Raw genomic sequence first — 20947 nt, 5'->3', positions numbered from 1 at the left:
AGAAGCTCCTGCAGCTGTGGATAGTATCTGGTGAAGCTGGGGGAGGGAGGTTACCTAGTCAGAATAGTTGATCCTCAGAGCTTGAATCCAGAGGGACAGGGGAAGCCACCCCTCACAAGCTGCAAAGAAGTGTTATAACAACACGACTTTTCTATCCTAGATATAGGAAGAGGTGTTTGTGCTGCAAGGAATGTCTTGATCCTTGAGCAGATACCTGCTGCCAGGCAGAGGGAAAGAATCCTTTTGTAGCCTGGTGTTTTGTCAGGTTGTTGTTTGAGATAAATCCCATGAAAAAGCTATCTACCAATGGTAAAATTCATCTCTGTAGGCAATAGAGTCCCAGATGTGGAGATGGTGCTCTTCTTCCTGGGACTTACTAGGAAAACTGTACATTAAACCTGCATCACAAACTGTTAAACCTGTATCACAAAAGCTTCTAGGGGTGAATAAGTTGTCCACCTTTTCCCCCAGGATTTGCTCCTGACTCCTGGAATTTTGTGTAACTGCTTACGTTGTCCTTGTAGACTTTACTGTTCTTGCTTGCCACGCTAAAAAGGAATGCACAGAAATAACTGCTCCCTCATCCTTCTGAACAAGTCCCATCTGCTAGGGGGCTTTTCAGAAGCTTCCTCTTTTCAGAGCCTTGTTGTGCTCTGCCGGTAATATGTGTGGGATGCCCCCTCTGCTTCACTGAAGCTTCTGCTTTCATAGAGGCTGAGAGAATCTGCTCTGGGAACAGGACTGGGAAAGTGAAAGTCTTTCTTGAGTTTTGGTATTAGTTTTCCTCCTTGCTTATGGGGTTGATGATTGCTTTTGCATGTTTTCCTGTACAGGTGAACTGCGTAAACTACTTGCCTCTTTTGTGGCTGGTAGTGGAGGGAAAAATGGTGGTTTTATGAGGAAAATCACTCCCACAGCTGCAGAGTCCTTAGCACCCAAGGCTTCAGTCACGCAGCGGAAGCTGCAGGTAATTAAATTAGGGAGTCACAAGGGGGAAAGGGGCAGGAGAAATTTGCTTGTGTGGGTGTAGGGTTATGCAGTGGTCTCTTAATGCCAGGGGAAGAATGAACCTAGACAGCAGGGGAGCACTGTGTTTAACAGTCAGGTATATTCACTCCCTGTTTTCCTGTTACAGTCATGTGGCTGGGATATGGTGTGGGTGCTGAAATCCAGATAACCTCAGGAAACATTCTTGCAGTTGGAACAACTAGTCTTATTTATCTGTTTCCCTCTTCTTTAGCATAAAATGTTGGTATGTTTCTCATACTTTGTTTTGGTTAGATTGTAGCCCTGCTTTGCACTGAAAGAAGGACATGCGTAGGAGCCTACAGGATTACCAGCCTGTCATTAAAAGGGCTCGTTCTTCCTAAAACAAGCCCTGTGTGGTGACTCACTACTAGTAGACACTGTCAGAACTCTCCCATTTCCCTTTACAGGTATTTTGTAGCTTCACAAACCCTGATAATAAGCTTTAAGTGATTAGAAGGGAATAGAGGATAAAACTGGCATGATGAATACTGCAGTAGCAGAAAGTTCTACTGGAGGCAAACTATTTAGTAGATTTCCAGAAGGTAGTTCTGTCCATTGCTGTGTTGGTGAGAGGAGGATCTGGGTGGAGTGCTCCAATCAACTGTAGTGCTTTCTCTTGAACAGGTAGATTTGGAACAGGCCTTCTTCCACAACCAGCCTCCTTCCCTACGGAGGACAGTGGAATTTGTGGCAGAGAGGGTGGGATCCAACTGTGTGAAGCACATCAAGTAAGTGCTGGTCACCTGCTCTGTGACTTTAGAAGTAACTTTACATTATAATTAGAGTTGATCCTTTAAACTTGTGTGTATGGGTGAAAGGCTGCACACCCTGGGGGTGTGCTGTGTAGGACTGACCAGCAACATCTGCTGTTATAGAGGGGAATTTGGTAAGGAATGTAGAGAGGAGGGGGATACATCTGTAGGACTCTTTGTATGTGAATGCAGTGCAGCACTGAGACTTTTTTAGCCTGTTCAGAGCATTCTTGCTAATGGTAGGAAAATCTCATATCAGAAATGACCTCTGGAGGTCACTTGATCCAAACTCCTGCTCAAAGCAGGCCCAGCTTTCAAGTTAGGTCAGGTTTATTGGCACCTTTTCCAGTTAGAAAAGTTTACATCTCTTAAGGGTGAGGATTCAGCCACCTCTTTCTACCATGTTCCAATGTCTAATTTTCCCAGGCTTTGTGAAAAATGTTTCCTTGTATCCTGTCAGAATATCTATCCATTGTTCCAGCTTGTGGATATTCCTGTCAATCTTTAGCAGTGCTCTTCCTGGAAGTCTTGTTCTGTCTTCTCTGTAAATTTCATTCTCCCTTCAGCTTTTTCTTGTCTCCAGGCTAGGTGAAACTGACTCCCCCTTGTAGGTGTGTGCTCCAGCATCCCAGCTATTTTAATAATTTTTTTCTTTTCTCCTGCAGTTACTCAAATTGTCAATGGCTTTCTTGTCCTGAGATCCCAAAGCTGGACATACTACTCCAGATGCAGCCTCACAGTGATGAGGGAAGCAGTAACTTCCCTTGACTTGCTGGCTGCACTATTGCTATTGTCAGCCCAGTATAAGGTTGGCTTTTTTTGGACAATCCTAACTCCCTTCCCTTGTTCTGGGAACCCCAGGTCCTTTCTGCAGAGCTGTTCTGTAGCCAGTAGACCCCAGCCTGTACAGATGCAGCCAGCCCAGTACAGCCAGCCCATTTCTCCCTCTTTTCACAGCCCTCCTGTGTGGCAGCCCTGCCCTCCAGCTCATGAGCTTGCTCAGTTTGCACTGTTCTGTTGTCCAGCTTGCTGAAGGCATTAAATGTTATCAGCCCCAGGGAATGGTGGTTGTAGTGGGCTGCTGCTGACATCTCTGAACTTCTGAGTGCTATCAGTTGAGTGCACAAGGGTATTGCTGCCAGAAAGGAGACCTGTAACCAAAAAAGTTTTTAGTAAAACCTAAAAGCTTTTGACTCTTGAATCTTAGAACTGTTTTGGTGTCTTCATTGCTGTTGTCTTCCATACACACAGAACAAGGAGGTGATACAGATGATAGAGCACGATTGATTCATTTTTAGCAGAGTGACTTATTGCATTTGAGATGGGTATCCCCCTAAACTGGGGAGCTGGGTACACTTTGTGTGCACTGTTTCTTGTATTGATTTCAATTTGCCTGATTGTTCTTCATTTTGTTGCAGGGCAACACTGGTAGCAGAGCTGGTTCAAAGGGCTGAAGCCATGTTGCAAGATAAAGTGAAGGAGGAGGATGTTAATCATGACAAACTGCTTGAAGAGGTGTGCACTCATCTGTATGAGGAAGGGGCCCAGGCACTCATCAAAGGCAGAGAGTAAGGAGGAAAAGTTATTTAAATGTGTGCCTTCCTATCTCTTCTTACTGCAGAATCTATAAGCCTAATTTAGCTTGGCCTGTCATGCTCAGGTTCTGGTAATTATAAAACATGCCCTCTGCTCTTCTTATGGTCAGTGTCTGCTGTGCTCAGCCAGTTAATACTGCATTTGTAGGAAGGAATAAAGGTGCTGTGTGTCCCTCTGCTTCAAACAGACATCCACTGCAGCTGTTCTATTTCCCCTCTTTGGAAAATTGATATTGCAGCTTATTGCTTGTAATTACCCTTTCCTTGTCTTTCCTTGTCTTTTTCTTTTAGTCTGATTTATTGCATTGCTACATAATGAACCTCTGAGTATTGTCCAAGAACCTAGACTAATCCTGTGGCACACTTTCTTCCTTTTCTTGTAGATTTTGCAAAAAAAAGGGCCCTGAGGCAGTAAGGGTGTTGTTGCCAGAAGAGACATCTGCAGCAGTATGTATTTTTCCTAAAACTTATTAAAAGCCTTGACTTTGTCTGGATCATTAGCATTTTTCCATTGCTGCTTCACTTATCCCTTAATAGCTCAGGTAAAGAAAATCTATTGATGCCCTCATGGGAGGACTGAGAGATAGCTAAAAAGAGTCACTTCTACTGGGCTGCCTTGCATATTCTGGGTGAAGGGATACTCCAGCTCATAACTGACTAATGAGGCTAGAATGTTATAGAAATTGCATTTATCTTGCAATGATAATGCATTTGTTTTAGCATCAACTTCCACAAGAGTTGATGAGGTTTTTGGAAAATCAAGATGGGTCAGTTGTATTGCTCAAACCAGCTGTTTCCATAGAGGTGGTGGTGTTCAGTTTAATTGTTGCATGCCAAAATTAAGCTTTTTCCTCTAGACTTCCTTCTGAATTTTCACTGACTGTGGTGCTGTGGCTGATAGTAAATCTCCTATGATTTGTTATCCTCCCTGTAAAGGTTTTAGGAAGTGCAGAAAACATTGCGGTGGAGCTGGCTACTGAGAGAGCCTGTGGCTGGCTCTCTGCCAACATTGCAGGTGAGTCTTTTTACCTTGAACTGGAGCTTCTAACCTGTGCACTGCACTCTTTTTTTCTGAAATCAAGGGACAGACAGTGTTATAAAGTACTTGGTCCTACTCGTTTTTCTTTTAGTACAAAGTATGCAGTTGCTCTGTTCCTCCTTGTTTAGGAAAAATAGAAATTATTTCTAGCTCTAAGCACCTTCTTTGGGGATTTTTTGGGCTTGGCCCATGGTAGTGATGTTTAGTTATGGAGTCTTGTAGGATGGTGTGAGTGGATCTTGTGATGGAAGCTGTGGAAATGCTTCTGGAAATGTCCTCTAGGCTGAAGTTGTCTTAGCACTTCCAGTGTATACAGACAACTGCTCTCCCAAACCATCTTATGGTTCACTTGTACAGAGTGCTTCTGAAATCTGTAAAACAAACACTGCTTGGACTGGGTGCGTTTTCTGCAGGCTGAAGGCAAATGTAGTCCTTTTATTCTGTAATACTGCACTGGCAACTCTTCAGAGACTCTGAAAACCCATTTTTTCAAGAGGTTGTGCCAAAAGCCTGGGGAGGAATGTCCAAGTACCATTTGCAGCCACAGGAGTTTAGTGTTCTGGATGCTGATCAAAATGTATTTTAGGTAGAAGACATATGGTTTTTATGGGCACAGTGGTTGAACTGGGATGATCACACTGAATCAGCTTTCTACTTTGGCATTGCCTTCTGGCTTAGCTACTGTGTTTGTTAAACCCATGGAAATATTTTTATGGGAAGTGAGATGAGTTGCCAGTTGTACCTGGCAGTGATGGGTGGCTGCCTTCTACAGCTGTGGGTTAGTAGACCCTCTCCACATTTGCCTCTGCACATTAAATATGGTAGGAGGTCAGAGAGAGGGGGTTGAAAATGTAAACTGTCTTTTTTCTTTATTTGTTGTGGCCCTTGGAATGAGAGGCTAAGAGTGTTTGGAAATGATTCTCTGCTTCAGTGGAAACAAAAACTGAAGCAGACAGGATTTGTTCTCTGTTTTCTATAGCACTCATCAAAAGGGAAGTGAAGGCAACCTTCAACAGAATGCTGAAAGTCCCAGGATTTCCCTTGCCAGGGGAGGATGCTCTTGAGTTGAGAAGGGACTGTCCTCCAGGCTGTCAGCACTGTGCTCCATTTCCCTCCCAGATCATCAATGAGATTAAGGTACACGGTATTCACTTCCTGCCTTGCCTTTCCATTTTTCATGTTGATGTTTTTGTGGTTTGTTTTCATTGTTGTTTTGTGGAGTTTTGTTTGTTTGTTTGGGTTTTTTTTAAGAGAATGTTCTGAGGAGGTGGCTGTTGGAGTGCTTAGGAAGCACGATGAAAAGTTCTCAGGTTTTTTCCAACCCCTGCTTGCTGTGCCTAGATCAGAGTTCCCTGTAAGCAGTACTATCTCAAATACAGGATTTCTGGTAGCATGGCAGTGTGGCCTTTTTGATATGAGTAGGATAGAGACCACAGTGCTGACCCCATGGTACTGTGTGCAATTTCACAATCATTTAACCTATGTACCCCATAAGGAAAAGAATTCTGAACACCTCGCCTTTTACCGTTGTGTGTTCTGACTGTGTTTTTTGCAGCTGCTTGTCTGCTTGACAGACAATGCTGGTTATCACTGTCATTGCTTTCCCAGCAATTGGGAAAGTTGTGTGAAAATGAGTTCACATCCTTTAATGCTTTCTTCCTTGTGCTAAAAAAAGGAGGGTAAGTTGTATGAGGAAACCTCTGGGTTGGCACTGAAGCTTCCCTGACAATATGAGAGGGGTCTGGATTTTAGTAGCACTCTACTCTGGATTTCTGTAGCAGTTTTACCCTGAACTGATTGCTGTGCTGTGAAATTTATCTAGAGCTTTCAGTGCTAGTAATTTTATGAAATATGAATTTGTTGCCATCATTGAATTTTACTTTGTAACATTAGTGAGAACTGTGCAAGAAAATGAGATCTTGGTAAGGTTCTGAAAAATCAGCTTTACTCTGTCATGAAATGTATATATACTAACTTAGGTTCTGGTTTTAATGAGGACCCAAGAACTGTTTATGAACTGCTCTGTCACAGGTCCAAGGATCTGTTTGTGGAAGAGCAGGATACTAATGTGTGTGTTGCTGTTGTCTTTCTCATCAAGGATGTTCTCTGTGTTGCTGTGGGCCCACGGGAGGAGGGTGAAGTGGTTGACTACATGTGGCTGGAGTGCTTGCTGGGAAGGTTGAGTCAGACACTTCGATGCAGAAAGGTAAAAGATGTAAAAAAGCAACATAAACTCCCTTTGAGTAACTTTGGGCTGTCTTGATACCTGTAAACTTTTTAATTTGCCTTGCCTCACAGTTGAATTCACTTGAGGGGTTTTTATTTGAGCTCAAATGTGGCAATGTTACACTGCATTTTTTTATAGTGTATATCTGCTTGTTACTTCAGTTTGCCTTTGTGAATTCCCTTTTCATATATGACCTTTTTGTCTTTCAGTCTTTAGTGGTCTCCTCATTACATCTCTGTGCTTCTTGCTGTAAATTGCCTGCTCTTCTAAGATATTTTTATCCCTGTTTTGTCCAGTCTGCTGTATGGGGAAAAAATACAACTTTTTTGTGTGTTTTCCAGTTCATATGTCCCACATCAGAACAGCAGCTGGCCAAGTGCACAGTTGAGTTGGCATCTTTGCTGGGTAAGTAAGTTATGATAAGCTATTTAAGACTGAAATCTGTAATTACAGTTCTCTTAGATCCTTGAGGTCAGAGATTTAAGTGTTAAGAGCTCATGGATATTTAATTCTCTTTGGTGTCCCTGAGTCTGAAGATTTTTTTCTGTCAGTTTGGGTGGTTACTCTTATTCCCTCTTACATTCTGCAAAACAGAATTGTTCAGTGACTAACCATCTCTCTGATCTGTTTCACATCTGTTGTTTTTTATTTATTGATGCCTTCAGTTAAATATGGGATATGTTTTCCAGTATTTCTGCCTCTGAAAAATTGTAGTGGAGTTTGGGCTTTTTTCCCTAAAAGTAAGGGCCTTTTCCATTAAATTATGTTTTTATGGCTTTTTTTAGGGAAAGAATGGAAGTAACTTGTTTTCTGTGTAATATGACTCCTGTGAACATTTTCAGTCTGTTTTTTTTTTTCTCTTGCTCTGATGTGTAAATACAGTTTTTCTCTGAGCAGGAACTTGTGATCTCAACGCAGGTGTGTTCTTCATGGGCAGCCTTCTAATTTTGTGGGTTTAGAACCAGCTTCAGGAGTTTTATACATAGTTTGTCTTTCCAGAAGGCAGTTCACATCTGAATATTGTGAAATTTATTCTGGGGGCAGCAGTGTCAACCTGTCCTATTCCATTAGACTGTACCAAGGAAGAACTAGTGTCTTCCTTCTGTTATGTTCATCTGCAGTTGAGCACTGTTCAGTTTTACTTCCACTTGTGTGAAGTCATGTAACTCTGCCTATGGTCTAAACTATGGCCAACTGTTCAGTCTGTCTACAGATTTAAATGTTTAACTGTGCTACTCTTCTCTCCTTTGCAGTAACATCTAGGTTCTCTTTGACTAAATATTAGATTGACTTTCAAGACTCGGGGCTATATTCCAACCAATTGGTGTTCTTTGAGGAATAGAAATCTCTTCCTATGTCATACTGTCTGTATAGTTTCAAAGCTCATAATTTTAAAATATTGAACTAATATTTCCAAGCTCTAGTCCTCTTAGGTTCACTGGTTGGTACTCCCTAAGTGTGCTGCTGAAGCAAGATGATGACTATAAAAGGAAATAACACAGCTATAGGAGTTCATTTTTCATCTTAGTTTCAGATCGTGTTCCTCTGAGTCTTGGGATCAAGTCCCCAGAGAAGAGCCCTGAGAGGCTGCGTGTAAAGAACAGTCCCACCTATGGCCTCCTAAAGCTGCTGTTCTCCATCTGGAAGGAGGACTTTGGGACACCTGTGCCTGTGCAGCTGATCTTCAGCAAGAAGAACGTGGGTTATCTCGCAGAAGCCAAGCAGCGAGAGGTGAAGCCTTTTCTGATGTGTGGGGTGGGCTGGCACTCGTGTAGGAGTTCTGCCAGCCCGCAGTGCTCACTGGGGCTCGTGTGACTCAGGCCAGCAGGGTTTGGCCACTGCTGGCTGGCCTTGTTTCTGCAGGGCAGTGAAAGAGAGGGATGTGTACAGCTTGTCAGGGGTTGGTACCTGCCTGGGGGGCTCTCAGGAAGGCTCAGTTTTGGTTAGGAGCCAATGGCAAAATGGCCTGTTTGGCCTGGGATTTTGCCAGGGCTGGACACATGACAGTCATTGGTTGCATTCTTGTGTCTTTTATCAGCTTGCGTTTCTGCATGCGTGCTGGTGTTACAAGCACCCCAAGGAAAGCTGAAAATCACCCTATTTAATTGCAGGCTAAACCCAGCTTATTTCAGGAATCAAATAATCCTGTTTCCTATTTCCAAAGGAAATCAAAGAATCCAATTCCTATTTCAAGAATCCTGTTCTTGATCAGGCAGGAATTAAATTGTTGGTGTGTTTATAAACTGAGAATTTATAATACCATATACCTACTTTATGGTAGAAGAAAATCAATGTATGAACTAAAGGAATTGTGTTCACTCATTTTCGACATTGTCCTCATTGTCACACGCTGATAGATAATGTGCTTCCTCATTTTTTCCATGTTCTGATCCAAAAAGAAAAGTGTCCATTATATATGGAGAAAGAAACAAGTACACAATCAATGTCTTTTTGAGTTGTTGATATTTTCTTCTCTTGTGCAGTGGGATTTGTTCCTTTACCTGCTTCACGGTCTTATAGAACATGAACTAATGAGAACTAGTGAAATCCAGAGTTGCCTGCAAATCCTCGAAGAGCTCCCTTGGCCCTCAGTAAGTAATTAGATATGCACGAACAATAAGGGAAATAAAAAGTAAAGCTATGTAAACAGAAAATCCTTGTATTTTTATTTAATGTAGATAAGGCACATAACCTTCCCATCTGTTGTTCTTGTTTAATGCAAAGGAATGACTGGTTTCCAACAAGCTTGTTTCTGTTGCTAGTGTTTGGCTGGAAGCTGTACTTGTGTGAATCCAACATTGCCCATGCAGTGGAAACATTTCCAAGAAAATTGTAAATGAGTTTGGAGACCAGCTGGCTCAGTTACCAGTTCTCAGTTCTAGCCTGAGTGTGCTTGCTGCCTTCCAGCTGAGAATGACGCGTTGGGAAGCATCTTAATTGACCAGTCTTGCACTTAAATCCCTGTGCCTCCTACCATTGGTGTGGGAGAGCAGTTAGAATGTTCTAGAGGAGTCTCACTGTTCTTGCCACAATCAAAATGTAGGAATCCACCCAAATGTCTTGCTAAAAATGGATGGTATTCCAAGGCACTTGCGTGTTGGAGCTGTTTTAACCATTTAAATTGGGGCAGTGATCTTGTCTGAGAAAGGTTTGGGGATCAGAGGGGAGACTGAGCATGTCTGCAGGCATTCATTACTGCAGTCAATTCTGTAGTTCCTCTAGGTTTCTGCACTGGAAAATCATCAACATGTTTAACCTTGTATAGTTCTTTATGGAAAAATTAAGTCAGCCTCTTTTGTTTCCATTACTAAGGGTTCTCTGGTTTGTGTCTGTGTGTTGCAGGATTTCGTAAAAGACCTGAAAAGGCTGTCCCAGGTATTTGTATCAGAACATCAGATAGAGGAGCACAGGACTAACCCTTGTGAGCTGACCAGACAATCTCTAGCTACTGTGACCACACAAAGTTAGCAGAGGTGGACTCTGCGACAAAAATTACTAATGAAGATGCAAATGGAATTTTCAGTGTGTCTGAAAGGATTGGGAGCTCTTTGCTGGGAGCATACTGAGGCTAAGAGGCCATTTTGTGCAAAACCTTCACTGGGCTTTCTGTCGTGGACATTTTGCCGTGGTGACTCTGCTGAAGGATTTACATCAGCAAATGGATCTCCAAGTCAAAAGTCTTCTAAGCACCTTGATTGTATCTCAGAGCAGCTGTTCTTTGGACTCAGAGACACTTTTTGTATTTGTGCAGCAACAGGCTGTGACCAAACCCAGGAATCAACTCAAGTTACTTTGTGAGCAGAGAGATGGTTTCTTGGTGGCTGTCTCTTAACTCGGTGTGACTTCTCATGTTGTCTTTTAACAAAGCCTCTACAGTCAGGGGAAGGAAGAGGTGAACCTATATGACACAGAGATGTGCCTATATTTATTTTTCATTGTAAGCTCAGTGTTTGATTTTAATTTTTTAAGACTGATTTTAAAAGTTAAACCGTATTAAATAAATCCACGAGACCATTGATGGCATTAGTCCTAAAGGATGCTTAAGTGTTTTTCCATCTCTTGTTGGAAACAGAACTTACAATTTCCAGGGTATTTCATAGAAATAAGGAATAAAATATCTGTTTATATTTTTTACTGAAGACAGTATTTTTAAGACACTTTTATAGTTGTGAACATAAATGGCATCTGGCTGCTATTCACTGTTTTTTAATAATTTTTCTTGCCTTGAGTTTGGGTTTTATCAGTCAGGAAGGGCTACAGCGAGAGAACAACAGCCAGGAAGAGCAAAGTGAAGAAGCACTGTGATGTTCCCTGGAGAGTGGGTTTTGAAAGGGGCCCATTTCTTGGAGGACAGTGGGCATTTTCTGCCCTTACAGACAGATGGTCACTCCAAGAGTGGGACCTCCTGTTCATTTCCTTCTTCCCAAGTATTTCCTTGAGCTGAGGTTTGGGGCAGGGACTGCTGGTGAGTAGCAGAATTATGTTTAGGTGCTCATCAGCTGTCTCATGGGATTCCCTCCCCCTGCCCCAAAGCAGTGAGGACATTATTTCCTTTTGTCTAGGAGTGTCCTATTTCTGTAGCTTTTCCTAGAAAGCAAGTTCTGTGTTACTTAAGAACAGCCTCTGGACAAGGTGAAGCCCAGGGTTGTTTAGCTTGCTAATTAACTCACTCTTCCTTGTACAAGGTGAGAAAAGTTAACATCTTGGGCGTTAGTGATTCAAGCAAAACTACAGACAGAACTCATTAGGTAGAACTGTGGCTTCTGTTAAAATATGTGATACAGAAAGAGAAATCATAGAGGCACATTAGTGTCTGACCTATATTGTAATTTTTCTTGTCTTGTTTACTAAGCACCTGCATTCCTCTTTTTAGGGGCTTTCTGATGTGAAAGAGTCCCCAAAAGTAGGCATGCTGCAATACAAATACAAATGGAACAATTCAATACAAATTGAAGAGCAAGTACACCATATCATGCCATACCTGCTCCCTGAGGCTGAGTATAATGTGATGTTTTGCTGCAGATCTCATTTGAAATTGTTGTCATAATAAACATGATTAAATGTCTTGTCCTGTGTTCAAGGTGTCAGTATAGAACCTCTTGGTATTAGGCTGAAGAACAAAATGGGTACCTTGCCACAAAGCATAGGGCAGACAAAATACAGCACGGACCTGTCGAGCTTCTGCTGAAATAAAAATCTACTTTGTTATGCAAGGGAGGGGGCAGGATGGTGAAAGGGGAACAAGCTGGAATCCATAAGAGTTAAAAAAAAAAGGTGCTCTGGGTTCTGGCATGGATTTTATTTGGATTTATAAAACTTTGCATAGCTATCATGGCCACAGCCATTTTCATGAACTCAGCCTACTGGAGTTATCCTTCTCTAATACAACATGTTTGGAAGTTTCTATTTAAAAGGTGATGAAGCCCCAGGAGCACTTTCCAGCAACCAGAGAACACAGTTGTGCCCTATGGGGCTGGAGACACTTCTGCAGTGGGACCCAGCAGGTAAGAAACACCCCTGTTTCTGTGTTCTTATGACTTAATGCAGTGACGCTGGTTCTTGGGCATCCACAGCCCCAGGCACGTTTGTGCTGTAAAACCAGACACCCCACTCTGTACCCAAGGCACAGGGGCAGTTGTGGAGCACAGGTTTTTGCCTGTCGTCACCTGGCCGTGGGACCACGCGTGAGGACATGACCCTGCAGCCCCCTGGGCTGGCAGGTGTCTCTCAGTGCGAGTCCCTCGGGCATTGTCCCTCTGCCCTGGGCACTGCTGCTGGTGCCAGAGGTGCTGCGGGCAGGAGAGTAGGAGCTCACTGAAAGCCAGCTCTGAGGGTGTAGCCTTTCTTCTGCCAGCCTTTCCTATTGCAAACTCACAGGTCTCAAAAGAGAATTAGGAAAAATGGTGTTACATTAACTTCCTTCTGAATGTGCTGGTCTGGGGCGTTGTGTAACAGGACTTGGGAAGAAGCTTCACCCAACTTTTTTTTTTTTAAAATAACCAAACAAAACCCCCTTTGCTTGGAGAAAGCTCTGTCACAGAACCCCAATTTAAGCAGTGACTGGCTTCTTGATTCTTGTGCCAAAAGTTCATATACCATGCTCAATCCTCAGCAGGTAAGTAGGAGACCTACGTCTGTTATCACAAACTTGTCTTTGTGTTGGTTTTCTATCCAGCATAGTTCCATAGAAGGGTATCTCAGCTGGAGCAAAATAAGGTGGGGCACATTTTCTTGTGTATAAAATACCATTTATTGTGGATATGAAAATAGCAACCTTGATTTAGGAGCAGAGATGCAACCTTAGGTGGTATAATATAATTGGTTTGATCATCTGCTGCTCAGCAGTAACTTACAGGAAGTTGGTTTTTGCCTGTTGTAGAGAAACAAATTTGATATCTGCTGGGCCTTTGTTTCTTCCTTCCAAACAAACCAATGCCATACATTAGCAAGTACCAAAAAATGTTGTATTTGCAAAAGAAAACGTTCATATAAATAGGCTTTTTAGTATCAATTGAAGACTGTATTAAAAAAAAGTTACATTAATTCAATACTGATAAAAATAAAACTTAGCTTTGATAGCATATAAAACTGCTTCAAACCAAGCATATATAAATAACTTAATTTGTAAACGTAGAAAAAAAAATTAAGTATATATAAAAATAAACATCTGATGCACTGTACAATAAGACACTATCCTTCATAGGCACTGGCATCATTGATCAACAGGAGTCCCCCGAGATGTTTTTCCTACAAAACCTGCTTTATCACTAGTGCCGTGTCCAAAATAAAAGGGAAAAAAAGCAAAGCACTGAGCAAATCTGTAGTGGGTTGTATGAGACCTCCCCTGTCTCCTCTGGAAAGCCACAGGAGCAGCACTGGGGACAGAGCCAATATCCCATGCTGCTGGTTCTGCTCATTTTTCCTGGGGCTTTACTGTACTGCCTTGTCTGCTCTTCCTTCTGGGTTTCCACTGAAGGGAGGACGTTGACACATTACAAATCTGGAAATCTGTCATTTTGCTCAGTTGCAGAAAACTGTGTTTACCCATTATTCCTTGAGGGGCTGTGTAAGATGTGTGATGCTCAAAGTGAGCCACTGTGATTCAGGCTTTTAGCAAAAGGCTGCACATCACCAAAAAAAGAATGCTAACATATGGGTGTTAAGATTGTAGCCATGACTATCCAAAGATGAAACAAAGCAAATTTGTAAATGAAAGGTTTTGTTACCCTATTTGATCTAGTTAGAGGAGGAAGCCTTGGGCGAGTATGCATCAAAACTGCTGTTTTCTTAAGTATCGATTTAAAATAGCTATTGTCTTTTCATTTAAAACTCACTATATTAGTAACAGGAAGTAACAGAGAAGCTGAGAGCCAAAATTACACCTATGCAAAGATAGAGTAAAAGTAGCTCTTGGCTCTTGAACTCAAAGGTGGGAAGTGCAGCTAACTTCACCATGTGCTGAGAAAAGACACCTTGTATTGAAAGTAGTAGTGTTAAAGTAGCAGGCACTGGCTGCAGTGGGGTGGATGCTTGAGTACACATTTCTCACTTGACAAATTCAAAGTGCAAGAGCTTCTTGAACAATATGGGCTTTTTTGAGCTAATGAAAGCATAACATAGCAGCTTTTATTGCTTAGATAGATCTAAAGTGATTCTGTACTGTTGTGCTGAAGAATTAAATGAAGTTATTTGGATATTTGAGGTGATTGTGGTTTCGCTTGAATTTAGGAACATGTGAACCAGCTAGGGATTGTGTTGAACAAATGTGTAAAGTCTGGCAGCAGCATTGTTGGACTAAGTGCCACAGAAGTCCCATGAGGTAATTGAATGGGAAGAGTCTGCATTTGCTGCAATGAGACAGCTGGTCACATTATGAACAAAGAAATGTGGTAAGACTATGACCAGGCTATATTTTCAGATCCTAATGCATTTGGGTGCAAGTGTAGAAGGGCTGATGGGAAAAGCCTTTATGGAAGAATGTTAGAGCTAGTCTTACTTTCAGGACTTAAATTCTAGGAACAAGCTGATTACTGAGTACTAACCTATCCATGACAGTGTCACTGTGTAGAACGGTTTGGTTTCTTTATTTCAAAGCACCTGATTCTGCATACAGTAAAACTGTGTCCTGAGGTATGGTGGTGTCCACTGATGCTGCATAGTGCAGTGGCAATCTGAAACACCTTACACTGGCTGCAAGCAGTCAGCAAATACATGAAAAAATCTATCCAGGGTGTAGGATGACTAGTGAATATTGTGCTGCTTTGACTTCCCTCTTCAAGGAGAAGGGAACAGGCAGCCAGTTAAGATAAATGATTTATCGACACAGTCAGGCATTCTGCATTTGGTACTTATCTCATCATAGAAAGTGGCTTTGCAGCTCTGCTTCAGAGCTTGTAAAAGGTCTCAAGCCATACAGATACTGCTTCCAGCCTAAACTTACTTAAAGAAAGAACTTGATCTCTGAAGCTGCTTGGAAATAGGAGTGAAGTAATATGCTCTATGATTCTGGCTATCGTAAAGCAAGGTCTCTTCCTCTGCTCTTTATAGAGCAGTACACCTTTCTTCTCTTCCATGGAAGTTTTCCACTGCTGTGGAAAAAACAAATTATCCTTTTCTCTAACTGCATATCCATATAGTCCAGCAGTAGCATCCAGGCTCCCGAAGTGAGGCTTGGTGGTGGCTGCCTCAGGAAGCAGCTTTTTCCATGACACTTTCTGACACTGGTGTGTCCCTGTGAGCTGTCAGGGGCTCTTCAGTGTCCGTTGGTGCTGCAGCACTAAGCAGCGAGCAGGTGAGCCAGCTCAGCAATCACCAGGGGCTGCCTCTTCACCACAGAGCTCAGGAGCCTGGCGGGGATGGCCGGGGCACCAAGGTCCACCTGCAGGATTAGAGGAGAGGAGGAGGAGGAGTCTCCTTTAAAGCAGGCTGGAGTCTGTACCTGCTTTAAACCCTTCTCCAGTCTGGAGCAGCTCGGTTGTAATGAGGATGTGTTGGGCACACAGGTAGTGCAGGTATGACCCACATTGCTTTTGAGTTTGAGCTTGGATTAAAGTTTACTAGTTTGAGACACACAGTGTTACTGAAAATGTGTATGCATACACTTAAGGGCAATATAAAATGCATATACAATTTTTAAATGCATATATACATTTCACCTATGCATGGTAAAATGCATGTGCTAATTAATGTTATTTTAAAAAAATGTATCCTTAAGCTTTAAATAGATGAGTTTAAAGAACTAATGGCATTTATTGCTACATAAGCATTGAAATAAATTTTACACATGAAAATATGCTCTTCTGGACATTTTAAAATACTTAGTACCCCTGTCTCAAAGTGAGCCTAATTTTCAAATGAGTCTAAAAAATGGATGAGATTAGCATTTTCTTATTCTTAACTGGATTCTTAATCTTGACTTCTCTTTTGTATCTATTAAGTGTGAAGAATTAATGACTTTGGTTAGAAAAATGCACCAAGTATTTTCAGGGATTTTGAAAATCGTATAACCCAAGGTGGACTTCCTGTGTCCACAGCAAGGTGAAAATGCAAACAAGACTCCTCATATTGGCTCTCCACATGATCACAATGTATACTAAAATTACTAATAAACCTTTACACTTGATATCCAAGTTTATCCAACCTATACAACTTGATATCCAAAGAAGCAGCCTTGAATGCTGTAGAAGTTTGGGAACATGTTCTTAAACACAATCCTAGTAAGAGTCTGTGCATTGAGAAGTATGAAAGAGGTGACTTTGTGGTCACTTCGTGAGGCTCATGGAGCATAGCATAAGGATTGTGGTTTTTGTTGCTTACCAGCTCTTAAGTGTTCTGCTGTGTAAGAGCTTTTTGCATTCAGAGTTGGACATAAAGAAAAATCCTTACCTGAGCCATGTAAATAACTCTGGTGATCTCTCTTCCATTCACTATGTCAGGTTCCAGTATCCAAGCACTTGGCAAAATCTCCCCTCTCACTGCTTCTTTACAAGGCTGAGGCATGGATGCATCATAGACAGACTGAATAGCCAGGACAGACAAGTTCTCCTGCACATGACAAGGTGTAAAGATGACAATTGGAAAAATTTTATGCATATAGCAATGGTTTTGTTTTTTTTTTGTTTGTTTGTTTGTTTGTTTGTTTGCCATGAGGCATATTTCTTACATTGCTTACTTAAAACAAAACATTACTACTCTCTTATCTATTAAATATGTTTTTGTCAAAATCCTGTGTGTTTGCAACCAGAATATACTGTGTGACACTTGTGTTACTGTCTGATGGGCCTTGGTTGGCAATTGTCATTCACAAGAGGGTTTTACACATAATTCACTTGTGTGATACTGGCATGGCATGGCTTTCCTTTCTGCTACACTGGCACTTCTGCAGATACGAAGATTGACTTCTTTCTCTCCTTTATCCTTGAACCAGGATATCAGAACAACTCCTCCGTGCTGCAGACAGAATGTTCACTTTACCTCTTTGGCCTCTGCAGTAATGCAGCAGAAATCCCGGGGCTGCTTTAGGTAACATAGGGAGGTATCAGTCACTAAATATACTGGGGAAAAAAATAAGGAAGGGGAGTTAGACTTTGATGACTTCAACTTGTCACAATTTTCCCCACCCCTTACATGGAGATACATATTTTCTTTTGACTTGCTGCCTAGGAGCAGAGCTCTAGTTCATATGCAATAACACATATTTAAAATGCTTTTTCAAGCCACTTCAGGTTTATCTTTACTTTCAAACCACTGTCTCTAGTTGCACTTCACAGCAAGATGTGTTTAATATCAGCCTTGGAAAAGTCTTGCAAAGCTGAAGCTCTCCTATATTAAATAATGAAATTATTTATTTACACCTGAAAAAATGGAATAAGATGCCTTTAACTTTCTTCCTGGCTGCCTACATCCAGATGGTGCTGGTGATTGTCATCTGCTATGTGTGAGGATACTCACCCAGGTGAATGTGGCTGGTTACTTTCTTGTGTATTTGAGCTGTATTGATAGAGCTGTCATAGAGATGCCTCTTGCCAGGATCTCTCACCAGTCCCCACACATAGGGAAGAGGCCTTTCTATCACTCCTGCTCCCAGAAATCCATGCCTTGTTGCTGAAGGGAAGACTTTGTAGTACACCTGCACCTCTTTTTCTGTACACTGATATCTGTCAAAGGCAAACAAAAGGTATTTGCCCACAAGAGGGCCAGGTACAGAGAAAGGCCTCCCCCTACACAGACCTGCCATAAACTTACTTCCACCCAGCTGCTGCTTGGCACGTGTAGAGGTTCCTCAGGTTGTGAGAGCATGCTGCCATTACCTTAGAAAACAATGACAAATGACACCAGCTTCACTCAAACATTCCAGCTAACACCCCACACTCTCTTCTGCACCCCATGGCTGCAGCCTGGCTCACTTTTACCCATCCTTCAAAATTGTTGTTTTTGAACCTTGTTCAGTGTGTTTGTGTCTGTACCTGACCAATAGGTAACTGTTTGTGATGTAGAACAAGACTTGTCCCACCCATTTTGGCTACAACTTTCAGAAGGAATAAGTGAAAACTCTGTTTTTACTTACCTCAGTGGTAGCATTAGCCAAGATGTGTTTGGATAAATCTTGGTATCCTTTTGTTGAAGAGGAGTTGACAGAAATAGTTAATCCATGAGTGAACCTACAGCTGGTGCCACTTGAAGGAAGAGGTGGCTGAATTCTGCTGGCTTCTGTAGGAAATTAAAAAGCCAGAGAGGTAATAAAAAATTAAAAATGTAACCCCATCACTCTTCTTAAATTGTAGAGACTTAAACTCTCCACTGGAACCCCCGATCCATCTGATCCCAATGAAGGAATGCAAACATCCCTTGCCTGGACATTCTGTGTGTTGGTAATTACACTGCAGTTATATCTTGCAGTACTGAAGTTTTAACAGTTATTTCCACATGTAAGAAAATAAAATAAAGAAAAACAGACAGCTTAACTCTTGAGGTTAAAAATAAGAATTTGCTTGTACAATTCTATACTCATTGCAGATTTGGGCCACACACCCCTTGCTTCCTTCCTTCATTCAAAATATTATCCTCGTATTATCTCAAAAAGCTGTACTTTGATGTTACCACATTAAAAGACCAACTTCAGAGGAAGCAAATCACCGTTTAATATTTAAAGAAATTCTAAGCAAGCTCTGGCTACTGGTTGGTGGTATTTTTCTGAAGTCATGTAAAGGTAGGGATGTCCTTGCAATACCCAGATTCAAATTGATTTGCATAAATGACAAATCTCATTAGGCTCTGGGATACAACTCAAAAGAAGCAAATGTATGTTTTACTTACCAAATGTTGAATCCTTATGCAATTGTTCTAATGTATAAAGCTGACTATTTCTAACAGCTGAGCGGCCTCGTGTATCCCTTGTAACCAAAGTATTTCCAGAAGAAACCTGGTTTAAGAAAGTGCAGAAGTTGAAGCGTTCATTTGAAGTGAGAAAAATTAATTGTGTTACATAGGCAGTGGAAGTTTAGTAGCAAATCTGCCTTACAAGGCTAGAAGCTTCTCTTTATCATGAGATAACCCCTTTGCCTTTTCCCTAGTTATAAAATGATACTTTAACTTGGGAAATTTAGCAAAGTAAGTGTAAGGAGAGAGCATGGGTGCATACTGCAAAAGTGACTTCAGGAAAGTCCATTTTCACACATGGAAACTCAAGTCAATGCATGTATCATTGAGGGAGTCACTCAGAATATCAGGTGCTATATCAGATTTATCACAAGAAAAGGCCAGCTGTTTCTAAAACATTTGATAGATTTCTGATAGTTACATAGGCAGTAGTAACTATTTGATTTTTCATCCATGAATTACAAAAAAAAAAACCTCCCCAAAAAATAAGTGTCACTGTCCTTTGCAATTACATTACAAAAGGCTCCCTCACCCCGTGTCACCCATCTATGCACTGGTAATGCAAACTTGTTCTGCTTCAAAGCTGTGGCAGAATTCAAATAATCTCCAAAACCATCTCTGTTCTTACACTATGCCTCTGTGCTTGAAGCACCAGGGGACATCAGTCTCACACAGCAGTGGTTTCTCACCTGCCCTTCCTGGCTGCTGAAGTTCCTTGCAGTGTATGTGGCAGTGTTACTGCTGTTGTAACCAGATGTTGGGCCAGAGGAGAGGCTGAGGCTGGAGTCTGTACATAAAGTGCTTGTACTTGCAAGAGTCTTTAGTCTTGCTTCTTCCTGTAATAGGAATCACAGTATTGCAAACAAAAAAAAATAATAAATAAAATAAACCCCAGCACTGAAAGTTGAAAGAGGAATCTAAAGAAATCCAGTTTCTTCCAAGAATTGTCGACACAAACTTGCCATACAGAAAGCATTAAATAAACAGGTTTGTTTGAAAGCCTAGGATCATATAAACCATAGAGTGAATGACCCTGTAAAACTTGGCAGTCTGGGGAAATGCAGCTTTTGCTGTTTTCTTCACATGTAAGAGTTCATAAGATCAAACGAAAGCTAAGATGCCTTTAAGAGGAAGAAGGTTTATAAAAAGATGTCTTTTCAGTCCCATTTGTTGCTCTTTGTCTACTTCTCAAGCCCCTGACTTAACTTCCTGGTCAAATACAGTTGTTAAAGACTGAAGATTTTACTTTACCAGTGCAACTACTCAATGCTAGAAGACCAAGTAAAAATTAATACCAAGAAAATCCTGAGAACTTCAAGACTATGTATACTTTCAACATGATGCTCACCTTCTGTAAGTGAGAAAATATTTGTTCCCGTATCCGCCTTTTTTCTTGCTCTGCTCTCTCCCTAAGTTTGTCCCTAGCTCTTGCAATTTCAGTTTTGGTTTCCTCTCGTGCCCTCTGATAGTCTTGGAGCAGCAGTTCAATGTCTGAAGGGTGCTGAATGCTTCTTCTTTTTGGTTCTCGAACTCTTAGGGTAGATAAGTAAGGGGAAACACACATAATTAGTTGAAATACCATGAGAAAATAACATTTCAATTTAGAACAGGAAAACCTGCCAGAAAAGCAATTAAACCTCACCACATCAGCCTCCAAAAAAGCTTTTCTTTGCTCGCTAAAGGCTAAGTAGACATAAGCCTTGGAAAATTACTCAGATTGTAAGTCCAGTTACTACTGAGATTACTACAGTGGTTTCTAAATCAGGTCTCCATATGATATAAGGGTATGGCTTTGGCATATCACATACAAGATTATTGTGTTGGGACAATAACTGTCTCCTGACCACAAAGGAAGCAAAACATTTAGGGAAGATGGTGGGGAATGAGAAACTGAAATTCTAAATAGTGAAGTGGTGCTGAGCTTTTC

At 41.5% G+C, this 20947-nt stretch overlaps 2 protein-coding genes across 6 annotated transcripts in view; one reads left to right on the top strand and one right to left on the bottom strand.

Moving 5' to 3' along the window:
- CDAN1 (codanin 1) overlaps window positions 1–11709 on the top strand; it is a 31961-nt gene extending 20252 nt beyond the window's left edge. For all 3 annotated transcript variants that reach the window (XM_038139042.1, XM_038139044.1, XM_038139043.1), the window contains 11 exons: window positions 834–967; window positions 1654–1757; window positions 3200–3349; window positions 3760–3823; window positions 4313–4391; window positions 5395–5552; window positions 6514–6621; window positions 6984–7047; window positions 8171–8373; window positions 9126–9233; window positions 9985–11709. In XM_038139042.1, the coding sequence (XP_037994970.1) occupies window positions 834–967; window positions 1654–1757; window positions 3200–3349; window positions 3760–3823; window positions 4313–4391; window positions 5395–5552; window positions 6514–6621; window positions 6984–7047; window positions 8171–8373; window positions 9126–9233; window positions 9985–10110 (1298 nt within the window). In that variant the 3' untranslated portion in view covers window positions 10111–11709. The remainder of the gene's footprint in view (window positions 1–833; window positions 968–1653; window positions 1758–3199; window positions 3350–3759; window positions 3824–4312; window positions 4392–5394; window positions 5553–6513; window positions 6622–6983; window positions 7048–8170; window positions 8374–9125; window positions 9234–9984) is intronic.
- Window positions 11710–11839: 130 nt separating this feature from the next.
- Window positions 11840–20947, bottom strand: part of STARD9 (StAR related lipid transfer domain containing 9) — a 95315-nt gene continuing 86207 nt past the window's right edge. For all 3 annotated transcript variants that reach the window (XM_038139035.1, XM_038139038.1, XM_038139037.1), the window contains 9 exons: window positions 20369–20552; window positions 19710–19856; window positions 18958–19063; window positions 18209–18351; window positions 17887–17951; window positions 17593–17798; window positions 17116–17195; window positions 16528–16686; window positions 11840–15520 (listed from right to left, as the gene is read on the bottom strand). In XM_038139035.1, coding sequence (XP_037994963.1) covers window positions 15419–15520; window positions 16528–16686; window positions 17116–17195; window positions 17593–17798; window positions 17887–17951; window positions 18209–18351; window positions 18958–19063; window positions 19710–19856; window positions 20369–20552 — 1192 coding nt within the window. In that variant the 3' untranslated portion in view covers window positions 11840–15418. The remainder of the gene's footprint in view (window positions 15521–16527; window positions 16687–17115; window positions 17196–17592; window positions 17799–17886; window positions 17952–18208; window positions 18352–18957; window positions 19064–19709; window positions 19857–20368; window positions 20553–20947) is intronic.

The sequence above is a fragment of the Motacilla alba genome, chromosome 5 (assembly GCF_015832195.1).
Source record: "Motacilla alba alba isolate MOTALB_02 chromosome 5, Motacilla_alba_V1.0_pri, whole genome shotgun sequence".
Classification (NCBI taxonomy): domain Eukaryota; kingdom Metazoa; phylum Chordata; class Aves; order Passeriformes; family Motacillidae; genus Motacilla; species Motacilla alba.
The sequence above is the reverse complement of the archived record's forward strand: the minus strand, read 5'-3'. Positions and strand labels throughout refer to the sequence as shown.